The sequence below is a fragment of the Mesoplodon bidens genome (genome assembly GCF_964165515.1).
Source record: "Mesoplodon bidens genome assembly, chromosome: 4".
Lineage (NCBI taxonomy): Eukaryota > Metazoa > Chordata > Mammalia > Artiodactyla > Ziphiidae > Mesoplodon > Mesoplodon bidens.
In genome coordinates, this window is record NC_138160.1 from 143,658,838 (window position 1) to 143,671,460 (window position 12,623).

The 12,623-nt window shown below is 41.1% G+C and overlaps 1 protein-coding gene across 1 annotated transcript in view; it reads right to left on the bottom strand.

The window, feature by feature from the left end:
* Positions 1-700: 700 nt before the first annotated feature.
* The window catches only part of ADGRE3 (adhesion G protein-coupled receptor E3), a 33,219-nt gene continuing 21,296 nt past the window's right edge, over positions 701-12,623 (bottom strand). Inside the window, exons 8-15 of the mRNA XM_081230845.1 lie at positions 11,774-11,941; positions 10,475-10,672; positions 9,954-10,189; positions 9,392-9,458; positions 9,083-9,174; positions 7,113-7,281; positions 2,985-3,080; positions 701-826 (exon numbers count right to left, since the gene is read on the bottom strand). Coding sequence (XP_081086971.1) covers positions 818-826; positions 2,985-3,080; positions 7,113-7,281; positions 9,083-9,174; positions 9,392-9,458; positions 9,954-10,189; positions 10,475-10,672; positions 11,774-11,941 — 1,035 coding nt within the window. The 3' untranslated portion in view covers positions 701-817. The remainder of the gene's footprint in view (positions 827-2,984; positions 3,081-7,112; positions 7,282-9,082; positions 9,175-9,391; positions 9,459-9,953; positions 10,190-10,474; positions 10,673-11,773; positions 11,942-12,623) is intronic.

Sequence of the window (12,623 nt, forward strand, 5' to 3'; positions counted from 1 at the left end):
CAGCATCCCTGGCATCTGTCACTTAGGTGTCAGTAGCATTCCCCCTTGCCCCAGTCATGACAACCAAAAATGTCTCTAGACATTGCCAAATGTCCCTAATGGTGGGGATAAATCACCTCCAATTGAGAATCACTGGGCTGAGACCAATCTCAATTGACCTCTGAACCCAGGTACAGTGCTGTCCCAAATATGAAAACAATCAAGGTTCTGTCAATAAGGAACATGTAATGGTGGTGATGGCTGCTAAGTAGACAATCCACAGTGCCTGCCATGATTGGATCCGTCCTGGATTTGGGTTTTCCCAGCTAAGTATAGAATCAGAATGAGGAAGCAATGGTGTTGAAAGCATGGGAGAGAATCATTTGACATGGTTGATCACGAGATTTAGCCTGGATAAGAGAGGAGGTAAAGATGATGGTTTGGAAGAAGCTGATGGTTTGAGGGACTAAATGAGTTTAAACTCATTTAGTTTAAACTCATAGTTTAGGATGAGAGAGAGTAAGAACCTGAAAAAAGGCCTTGAAAAGGGCCTCTTCATTTACAAAAAGTCCAGGGAATATTTGCAATGGTCATGATTTGTGTATCCAGGAACAAGCATTGATTGAACACATCAGTGAAGAGAAATCCAATTGAATACACATTTATTGAGAGCCCATTATGCAGAACAAACACTTCAGGAAGTAAAGGTTAAGCACTTCCTCTCCAGGAATGACATGTATAATGATTCTCCTTGTCCCCACCTTCATTCTTTATGATGCCAACCAGATCCACATGTATGACATTCCATGAGGAGCTGAATGTTCTAGTTTTAGTATTTTCACTTGTCCTGGAAAACATGCCCCCCCCCCCGCAAAATGTTTAGATTAAAGGTAGATGTAAGGATAAAACAAACAAACAAACAAACGAATGACAACAAAATAGAAAGAAACAGCAGGAGTGGGTTAAAGCCAGAAAGCTTCATCCAGCAGGCAGTGATGGCATGATATCCTAGCATTTTGGAATCCTAGTAAAGGTGTGGCATTCTTTAGCTTACAGTGGGAGGACCTCTCAAAAATCCAGGTTGAAGAATTCTTTTTTTGAAAAAAAGTTTGGATATAGTATCCTACTCTAGAATTTCAGCCCCCTGGATGTTGGCTTTTGTCCATAAAGAAAGGCTAGACTCTAAGCTCCTTGAAGGCAGGTACTGTGTTGGTCTTATTGTTTTTTGTATGTCCACTGCCTACCATAGTGTCTTACACATTGTAGAACTCAACAAATACTCTCTTTGCCCCCAACAAGCTCCAGCTTGGTTTAGATGCCTCAGGCCCCACAGAGGAACAAATATCTCGTACAGCAGCCCATGAGGATAGGAATTCCTGACTCAGTTATAAGAGTCACTGTATGCAGGAAGTCCAAATCTATGCCTTCCTTCCTGGTATTTATGGTTCATTCACAGAATTTCCCGCCCAGTCAAGCATATGACTTTTCCCATAAACAGTATTCCCTGGTTATACAGCTGACCTTCCAATGTTATCAAATGTCTGGGGAACAGAGCTAGAAAGTTAACCCAAGATCAAATTTGTCTGTAAAAGACAGAGTGTTTTGTTAGCTTTTTACTCATACTCTGTGCATAAAAAATAAAAGCTTCAGAAATTCTTTTAGTTAAAGCAAATGTATTTCTTAAATGCAGCTACATATAAAATATATTATAAATATATAATATATCATATATAAACATATGATATATAATTCCCTTTTAAAAGATATACTCATTCAATTTCCACAATGTTAAGCAATAATAATAATAATAATAATAAATAATAATAATAAAGCTTTATTATTCATTGTGGGAAACCAGTAGCTGGAGTGTTGGCAGCTTTATTATTTTGGATTATCTGGGAAACGTTTCGAAGGTCACAACCAATGGTTAGCACCTACCACAATTTTACTCTTATTGAGAATGATTAAGCTTAATATATATAAAAAATTTTTCCAATCAGCTGACGTGACTGTCCTAAAACTTTTGTCCTAAAAATGGTTCCATTTTCCTCTTGGTTCTTTTGGAAAGATTTAGAACGAATTCCCTTTCCCTCCCTCCAATAAGGAATAGATGTTTCTTCAATGACCTCAATATTTCCATGGCTGAAGAAAACCCCATATTTTCTCAAGAAAGGTAGAAGACAATGTATCAGAAATTTCTCAGTTTTGTTTAGCTTAAAAATAACATATTCTAAGGCTCTTTGGCTAGCAGATGTGGTAGGCATGTACATGGAAGGCATAAAACCAAATGAGATTGGGAGAATTTTTATGGATTTTGAGCTTTGGAGCCCATTTGGCTCATCTAGTGACATGGTTTCTTACAAGTATATTCTCTCATTTTTCTAAAAGAGCAATTAGGGGACAACTGTGGAGAGAAGTCTCAGATAGTACTGGGAGCTTATTCCTTGGTGCATTGGTCCTGAGTTAGCTCAATGGAAAAACAGACGAAAACCAGCAACCAAGTTCCAGAGAGGTTCACTTTCTAACAGGACCATTTCCTCTCCCAGGAAGGTCCCATTATCACATGCACTCCTCCTCTATAGGTATGTGGAGCATCTGGGGTGGGGTTCCTCTCCTGGATCCTTTCTGTGGTATCCGCTAACTCCATGGGGCTCAAGTCCACCTCTCTTTAGACAGTGAGATTTCAGGGGATGATGACCACTCTGCTATGTCTATGGTTGTAAGTCTCCCGCTAAAGGATTCTACATTAGATGGTAGTGGTGCTGGTGATGTTTTACCCATACTTTAAATGACAGGAATATATAGAACAGCCAGCCTAAGCCCTGTTAGTGGGCAAGGAAGAGTCACTGAGAAACAATAAGATGGGAATGAGGAATGCAAACCAAGTCATCAGGAAAAGAACTCTTCTCCATACCCTGCAAGAAAGGGAGTTTGTACTAAGACATGGAGAGGAAGTTCAGGGTGTCAAGGGGTAAAACATTAGAATAAGTCACAAGTCTTCTTACCTCACTGGGTTTTGAGTCAGGACCAAGCCTGCTGGAAAGTGTATGAGTCTCAGGCTCAGATTTAGATTTGATGATCTCGCCAAACCACTTTCGGACCTGGAACATCAAAGGAAATGCTAGGATTGTTTTTGTTAACAATGGAGAAGAGAAAAGTCAGTGAGTTAGAAAGACGATAGAGACATTATGAAAAACTTTTCCTACAAAATGTGGTATATGCATACAATGGAATATTATTTATTCCTTAAAAAGGAATAAAATTCTGACACATGCTATAACATGGGTGAACCTTGAAGACATTACACGGAGTGAAATATATGAGCCAGACACAAAAGGACATATATTGTATGATTCCACATGAATGAGATCCTTATAATAGTCAAATTAATTGAGACAAAGTAGAATACTGGTTACCAGGGGCTTGGCAGGGGAGAATGGGGCATTATTGTTTAAGGGGTACAGTGTGGGATGATCAAGATGTTCTAGAATGGATGGTGATGATCATTGCATGACAATGTGAATGTATTTAATGCCACTGATCTGTACACTTAAGCATGGTTAAAATGATAAATTTTGTTATATATACTTTATCACAATAATTTTTTCATTTGTTATAGAAACTCAACAAAATATGCATATACAGGGCTTCCCTGGTGGCGCAGTGGTTGAGAGTCCACCTGCCGATGCAGGGGACACGGGTTTGTGCCCCGGTCCGGGAAGATCCCACATGCCGCGGAGCGGCTGGGCCCGTGAGCCATGGCCGCTGAGCCTGCACGTCTGGAGCCTGTGCTCCGCAACGGGAGAGGCCACAAGAGTGAGAGGCCCGCGTACCGCAAAAAAAAAAAAAAAAAAAAAGCATACACAAAGGAAGAAAATAGAAGTCACACATAGTTCCTCAATCTAGCGAAAAGTCACTGATCACGTTTTGGTGGTATCCTTCCATGTGTCTTGGTTTGGGGTCCGCCAGAGGCAGACCCTGAGACAAGGGTTCAAGTGCAAAGAGTTCATTTAAGGGGTGATCCCAGGAAACACCAGTAGATCAGTGGGGAAGTGAGATTGGGAAGGGAAGGCAGCTAGTAAAGGTTGCATAATCCTTTCCACTGTGGACATCTGGGGTTCCGTGTCACTCGGGGGCTCTGGAGACAACAGAGGACACACCTCAGAGTCATCCCACCTCAGGGACAAGGGAGCTGGGGTATCTATTTACCAGCTCCCATCAGTCATTGGTTGATGGCTGCTCTCAAGGGCCATTACTCTCTGGCACCACCAGCTTGCCCTGTGTGTAAAGCAGGCATGTCCTGTGGGCAGTAAGAAGCCCACAGGCACAGAGTCACAGGTGTTTACAATAAGCAAACCTGGGCATGTAGAATATAATGCCAAAGTGATATGAGAGAGCCATCAACAACATTTGCTACACCAAGGTTTCCAACTTTGGCACTACTGACATTTTGAGTTGGATCATCCTTTGTAGTGGGGACTATCCTATGCACCGTAGGATGTTTAGCAATAACTCTGGCCTCTACCAACTAGTTGTCAGTAGTACCCTTTCCCTTAGTTGTGACAATCAAAAGTGTCCCCAGACATTGATAAATGTCTTCCCTGGGGGTGGCAAAATTGCTTGAGAATAAGTGGTGTTTTCCCATATACACCATTACCCACAAGTAAATAAATATATAACATAGCATAAGCAATGAATATTTATATATGTTATATAAACAAAATAGAACCCTTCTGGAGCAATGTTTTGAAACTTACTCTTTCACTAATATATAAAAAATTTTTTTAAAATTATTTATTTTATTGATGTATATTTGACTTACAATTTTGTGTTAGTTTCTGGTGTATAGCAAAGTGATTCATTTATACATACATATGTATGTATTCTTTTACATATTTTTTTCCATTGTGGTTTATTACAAGATATTGAATATAGTTCCCTGTGCTATACAGTAGGTCCTCATTGTTTATCTATTTTATATATGATAGTTTGTGTCTGCTGATCCCAAACTCCTAACTTATCACTCCCTCCCCCTCCTTTCCCTTTTGGTAAAAATGTTTTTTTTTTCCTATGTCTGTGAGTCTGTTTCAGTTTTGTAAATAAGTTCATTTGTATCATATTTTAGATTCCACATATATTCACTAATATATTTTGAATAACCTTCCAGTCATAAAATATTCTTGTGCCCAGACAAAAATTAACATTTGAATGGTCTATGCCTATGCTCATCCTTTGTTCTCTAGGGAGTGTTTGCTCTGTCAGCTCAGTTTCTTCCTCTCTCTTATCCTCAGAGGAGCTGTTCTTCCTTTCCTAGTTTGGTTCTTTGAGCGTGTAGATGCAGAGTGAGGAAAAGAGGGAGAGAGGAAGGAGCGCATGAGAGAGAGAGAGAGAAGAGGAAGAGGAGGAGAAGGAGGGAGGAGGAGGAAGAAGAGGAGGAAGAGGAAGAAGAGTATCAGGAAAGAAAGAGTATCAGTCAGGACATGTTTTGCTGCAGTAACACACGACCCCAAAATCTTAGTGGCCAAGCTCAACAAAGCTCAGCTGGACTAATGTGTCTTCTTCACGGTATTTGAGAAGTACAAATAAAGAACTTGAGTGATTTTGTACTTCTTCTGGTTGCTGGAATATCTTTATTTGGCCGTTGCACCTCCTGGCCTGGATCATGTGGATCCAAGTTTCACTGGGGTTTCAGTCTTTTACATTATATTTAATAGTTGCATAGTATCTTGTTCTATAGATGAGTATAACTTAACTAAATCTAAGTAGAAGTATGTCAACATGGTTCAGTAGTATACAGCACGGCAGCATCTTGCCTAGGGTTCAATTCTAGAGCCAGCATGCAGTTCACATTACCCCTGAGCACCGCTTAGTAAGGGACAATCTTAGAGATTTATCTCAACAAGCCCAAAGCAGCCAGTATTTCACAAGTGTCAGATGCACACTGTTTCTTTTGTTCAGCTGCAGACACATGAATTGGCTTGTGTTTAGTAGCCATATTGAATACAAAATATATATCTTGAAAAACTGGAGGCTCACACTGTGAGATGCCTCAAGAACTGAGATGAACTGGGGGAAGAGTACAAATAAATCTTTTGCATTGTGCTCACTCAAGTGCATACATCCACTGAGAAGAGTTGCTTACAGTTTTCTTTGGCTGTACATGTAGATGGATGGGTAGATGAATAGAAGGGTAGGTATATGGACAGATATGTGATTAAGCAAACATAGCACAACATTACTTACAGAATCTAGATGATTGGTATGTGCATGTTCACTACATAATTCTTTCAACTTTTTCGTATATTTGAAAATGTTCATGATCAAATGTTAGAAAAACTATATTATTAAGTAATTTCATTATAGAACTACTAAAACATTAGTAGAGAGGCTATACATCACATGGAAATGTGTTTAAGAATTCGTGTTAAGGGGTGTGGTAGATTGCTTTATTGATCTCAGTTATTCACTCCTCTGTATTAGTATTACACCCTGTCTTAGCTTCGTGGTGAATGGAGTGTTTTTCTCCCATTGACTTTGGGCTTGGACATGGGATCTTATTTGGCCAATGAAATATTGGTGGAGGTGATGCAAACAGAAGCACCTTGAAATGGCCTTGCTCAGTAGAGCTTGCCTTCTTGTGATTTTGCCATTGTTATAAGAAGAACTTATGTTAGGGAGATGCTCCCCTTTCTCCCAAGCCTCAGGGTCACAAAGAGCAGATTTGAACATGATCTTCATCCTGGAACCAGGTCAAGCTGAGCCCAGACAAGATCAGCTGAACCCCAGTCAACCTGCAGACTCCAGAATACGAAAAGTAAATATTTGTGTTTAAGCCACTGAGATTTTTGAGGTTGTTTGTTACACGGCAATAGATGACTATTACACATGGGAAAGTTGAAGAAAAACATGGTATTTCCTTGATGTAGCAATTATTTACTTTCTGAAAGCCATTAATAAATTGATGTTTCTTACAATCAATTGCATCTCACAGCAGAGAAAATTTAGGGAGTGTTTACACACTACTCACAAGTGCCTATGAAAATTTAGAGAACGTGGATTTGAATGTTTATTAAACTATGTATCTCCAAATTTTTCTTAACTTTAAAACAATAAAGAAAGACGTCACAGTTTACCTGCTGGCTGAGGAGGCAGTAGACCAAGAAAATGAAGAAACCCTGAAGGCTGTTCATGATGGTGAAGAGGTAGGCCATGACACGGGCAGCTGGGCCCATCTGCAAGAAGCCCAGACACCATGTGCATCCCAGGATGAAGACCTGAGCTGTTGCTTTGAGTGTCAGCATCCTGAGGGGAGTAGTAATCAATAATGTAAAAAAGTTAATGATGGACATGAATACTCCTACAACATTGTTGTTAATGGTGAAGACTCTGGAGCTAGAATGCCTGGGTTTAAATCCAAGGTAGCACTAACTAACTGTGTGACCTTGGGCAAGTTACTGTCTGGCGTGGTTTTTTTTCTTTTTTTTTTTTATCACATGGCTTGGGAGATCTTATTTCCCTGACTAGGGATCGAACCTGGGCCATGGCAGTGAAAGCGCTGAGTCCTAACCACTGCATCACCAGGGAATCCCTACTTTTCTGTAACTCAGTTCCCTAATCTTTGTAATAGTCTTATTTCATAGGGTTGCTGCAAAGATTAAACGAGACCTTAACATATGTAAAGTATTTAGGACAGTATATAGAGCAAAATTAGTACCATACGTACATAAAGCATTCTAAAACTGCAAAGATAAAGCTCTTTATCTCTCTCTATATATATCATTTATAGATGGAGGGGTCATATAATTTGTTATTCAAACAGGGAGGTTTTTGAGATCAAAATGGGAGCTATTCAGGGGAACTATATTCAATATCTTGTAATAACCTATAATGGAAAAGAATCTGAAAAAGAATATACATATATATGTGTGTAACTGAATCACTTTTTTGTACACCTGAAACTAACAGAGCATTGTAAATCAACTATGTTTCAATGAAAAAGGAGTGTTGTTAATAATTACAATGCATCAACGAACATAAACTGGAACCATCCCAGGCAAACCGAGATGTAAGGTCACCCTACTTTTGTATCTATATATTCCTAATTTAAAAATATCATATTACCTAAGTGAGAAAAGCTAGTTGAGGAACAATTTGTGTAGTGACACTATTGTATGTGAGCCTGTCTGTTCTACAGAAAATGCACAGAAAAAGGCCTGGGGAAATATCAGACATATCATATCATGCAGTTTGTTACCCCTGGATTCCCTGGGAGGTAAAAGTAGCAGGAAAAGAGGGAGTAAGCAACTTTCACTTTTAACTTTATATATCTTGAAAACTTCTGACAAATAATAAACAAATAACAAATGTGTTATTGTTGTGATTACAATGAAAACCTCAACAAATTACATGTCAAATTAAGATGGATGCTGAAAAATAAAAGAAATACTCATAGTACCCAATTTTTTGAAATAGTATTATACAAAATATATTTTAACCTAAATCCTCCCTGAACCTATTGCCTCTTGTGCTGTGTGGCCAAAGCTGAATCCTTCCATTCTCCTCTTCTTCCGTTTAGTGTTAGATCTCTTCGCTTTTTGAGATTTATCAAGGACACATGGCTACCCTGTTAGAGACCACATTTCCCAGCCTCCCTTGCAGCTAGGTGTCACCATGTGACCAAGGTCTAGCCAATGGGATATGAGAAAATGTGGAACTTGCAACTTCCATGTCAACTCCTCCCTACATATGGGATACTGAAAGACAACATCCTAGGGGATGGTGGGGCAACACAATAGAAAGAACGTGAGTCCCTGGATCACTCTGTAGAGCAGAGCTTCCCATTAGCCCTGGACTGTTTACCTCTGGTCTGTGGCGTGAGAAGGAAATAAACTTCTATTTCACTCCCTTTTGTGGGTCACAGAAATTTAGCCTGTACTCTAGTGAATACAGCTTCTCATTAATTGTGATAGTGGAAGATGGTAGTGGTCTTGCTAGTCCTTAGAGCCTGGTTGTGGGGTGTATGTCTGTGTCGATATGTAGGAGGGACCAGTAGGAAGTGAGCAGAGGAAAAGGGGTTTAGAAAATACCACTTGCTTCATCTTACTTTATATTCTGGATGGTTGACACTTCACTGTTGAGGGAGGAAAGTTTTCTTTTCAAAATCCAAAGAACCAAGAGAAAAAATACAAAATTCACCTGCAGGAATGACACAGACCATGTAGAATACAAGTTAAGATGTACTATGTCCACTGTAAATTGTACACAGCTCCTACCTCCCTGCACATGGGTTTGAATTGATAACAGGTGGAAAAATCAAATCATACAACCGAGAAAATATATGTCCCTTGTGCTATCTTGCACCCATGTCTGGTGCTTCTTAGGTCAGGAACATCAGAGCTACATATTCACTCACACAGATAATGGCACAGACGGGGCCGAGGAAAGCCCAGATGAATTTCTGGTCCAAGTGGAGCCAGCAGCTGGGAAAAATGGGAAAAGGGACACAAAGAGAGATCAGAGAAAGCACATGAAATGGATATGAAATGACACCTTTTCCTAACAGATAATTTTCCAGTGTCTCCTGAAAATGTCAGCTGACAATGAAGGTTTTAATTGTTCACTCCCATGTGTTACTGCTACATTAAACATTTTACAGGCACAGTCCTGTTGAATTTTCACACTAGTATTCTGAAGGTGGGACCATGGAGGTGACCATTATCCCCATTTCACTACTGAGGGGACTGAGAATTAAGGACTTGAGGTCACAAATTATGGGAGAGATAAAGCTGGGACCTAACTGCAAAATTCTCCCCTTCTAGAGCCTTATACATCATTTTCCCCTGCCTCACTGGGAAAGAGATTAGAGCCCTTATACTCAAGGGGAAAGTAGAGTGTATTTGATGTGATTATCCCAATCATCACTATTAACACTGCCCTCAAATATGTCCATGGCACAGGGTGAGAGTCAAGCTCACTAATCAGGTGTTCCATAAAGATGAGGCCTGGATGCTGCAGAAATGGCCACAATCACAGCCGAGACTCCGTAGCCCACTGGGAACATGAGCCTCTTCATGAACCTGTTGACCCTGGAGTGGTTGACCACCATCAGGTTGCGTGCAGTGAGGAAGAGGTGCAGCCCCTCCAGCAGCATCCAGAGGAAGGAGGCCAGGTAGAGATAGTGTAAGGCACCTGCAATGATGGCACACAGCACCTGGGGAAGGAGGAAGGTGTCACCAGGAGGGATTGTCAGGGTGGAGCATGGCCCCAGAACCTCTCTTTTATACTGACATTGAGTTCAGAACACTTGGTATTAGACCAAGGTCATTGAAGGTAAAGTTGGTTGATAACGGCAGCACTACTCACCTTGGCACCTCTCCCCCAACCTCCCTCTGGGGCCCAAGGCTATTTTATTAAGGTGTCCAATGCAGCATGGCTCCATGAACTCGTCAGCATACACTGCAGTCAGGGCAGGGGTATTTTGGGGCAGTATAAGTACCTTGATCTCAGTTCTATTGATGGCTGTTAGGAAGAGCAGGTGGGCCAGGAAGAGGCAGAGTGAGAGCTGCAGGTGGAGCGAGCTGCTGGTGTTCTGGATGGCTTTGCACAGCAGGAAGGTGAGGGCTGCCAGGAGGAGGCACAGCAGAGAGATGCTCAGCCCCACGTAGGTGATCACAGTCAGTGCGGGATCCTCCTCCTGGGACCCAGCAGAGAGGAGCTCACAGTCAGGCTTTCCTGTTCTGGGATTATACTCCCCCACCCCTTGGAATGTGGCATCCCAACATAGGCAGATGACCTTCATCTCTGCAAAGAGGGGAGGGATGCAGGACTTCCTGTGTGCTGTCACCCAGACTATGTCATCAGTACTCTGACCCCTCATCTAGGATATGTGTCCAGTCTGACCTTCTCCCACCACCTTTGCTGCTGCCACCCAAATCCTGACCACCATCGTCTCTCTACAAGTCAACTCCTGCTGCACCATCATCCATTCTTGACCCAGGAGCCAGAGATTTCTTCTAATAACATAAGTAGGCAGCATCCCTGATTCAAATTCTCTATTGCCTTTCCATTGTAATTTGAATGAAATCTAAACTCCTGACCATAGCATTTGAAATCTGATGCATTTTCCCTGTGCCCTTTTCTCCAACCTGAACGTTTCCACTTCCCTCTCCTTCACTCTGCTCCAACCACATTTATTTCTGGAACACACCAAGTTTGTTCTCTCTCAGGACCTTTACACATACATGTATCTCTTTTTGGGATGCTCTTCCCTGAAACCTTTTTCATTGAGGTAAAATCCAAATAATATAAAACTAACCATTTTACACTGTACAGTTTAGTGACTTTTAGTACCTTCACAGTGTTGTGCAACCACCACCTCTCTCTAGATCCAAAACATTTTAATCACCCCAAAATAAAACCTCATGCCCATTAAGAAGTTACCCCCTACTCTCCCCTTCTCCCAGCCCCTAGAAACCACCAATTTGTTCTGTCTCTATGGATTTGCCTATTCTAGACATTTCATATAACTGGAATCCTACAATATGTGGTCCTTTGTGTCTAACCTCTTTCACACAGCATGATTTTTTGAGATTCATCCACATTGTAACCCCACTGACTTAAAATTCAGATTTCAGCTTGAATAGTTAATTCTCCTCTAACCATGTTATCTAATGTAGCACACTTCTGCAATCACTCCAGACACGCCCTCTTTAAAAATTTTCCTTATAGCATTTATGGCCACCTAAGCAGGGCCTCAAAAAGGATTAGCTTGAGGAATTCAATGTTTACATCATACCTGTCTGTGGAAGGCCACGAGGACAGCGAAACTGGACAGGTGAGTGGAACTGCATATAGTGTGAGTCTTGTTTGCTTGTTTCAGGAAACAGCCCTCCGTGGACCAGTGGCCACCCTCCTTTGTACCTTTCCAGTAGACGCAGAAGACCTCTTTGATACTGGGCTTTATCTGAAAAGAGAACAGGCTCATCATGTCCTTCCTTGGGAGGGACTGCTCTCAGAGTGTCAGTCTATGCTGGTGGGGTGTAAAGAAGTGACACCATGGGTTAGGAGAGATCAGGTGATTTCTATTTTAAGTGAAGAGGATGACCACCAGGAACCTGTCCACGTAGTCCCAACTCCATTGGGATTCCACATGACAGAAAATGAGCTCACGTCTCTCTGGGAGCCAGAATTTTACAAGATGTCATTCATTTCAGGACTTTATCTTCCAACATGGGAGTCAAATAAAAATAGAGTATAAGGCTCACTTAAAATTTTCTCCCAAATACTCTCTAAGCCAAATTTCCCTGATCTCTTCACATCAATTCTGCCCTGACCGCTTACAACACAATAATTGCTCATACAATGACAGGGGTAGTGTAGGGAAGAAACATCACCAGGAGAGAATAAAGTTAGTTTTCAATCTCTTTTTTTTTTTTTTTTGTCCCAAGGATGTCCATAGCATCACTTGATTGGGCCAAGGAAGTGAGTTGGATGCTCTCCTATTTGGGGGCTGTATCTCCTTTGATAATCTGCTGGACCATCCCCCGATACCTTGCTCCACTTCCGTTGCTCCATGCCATACATCAAAAATTCCATTCCTAGATTTTATGCATCAGATGGAGAAAACCTACCTTTCCTCACCTTCC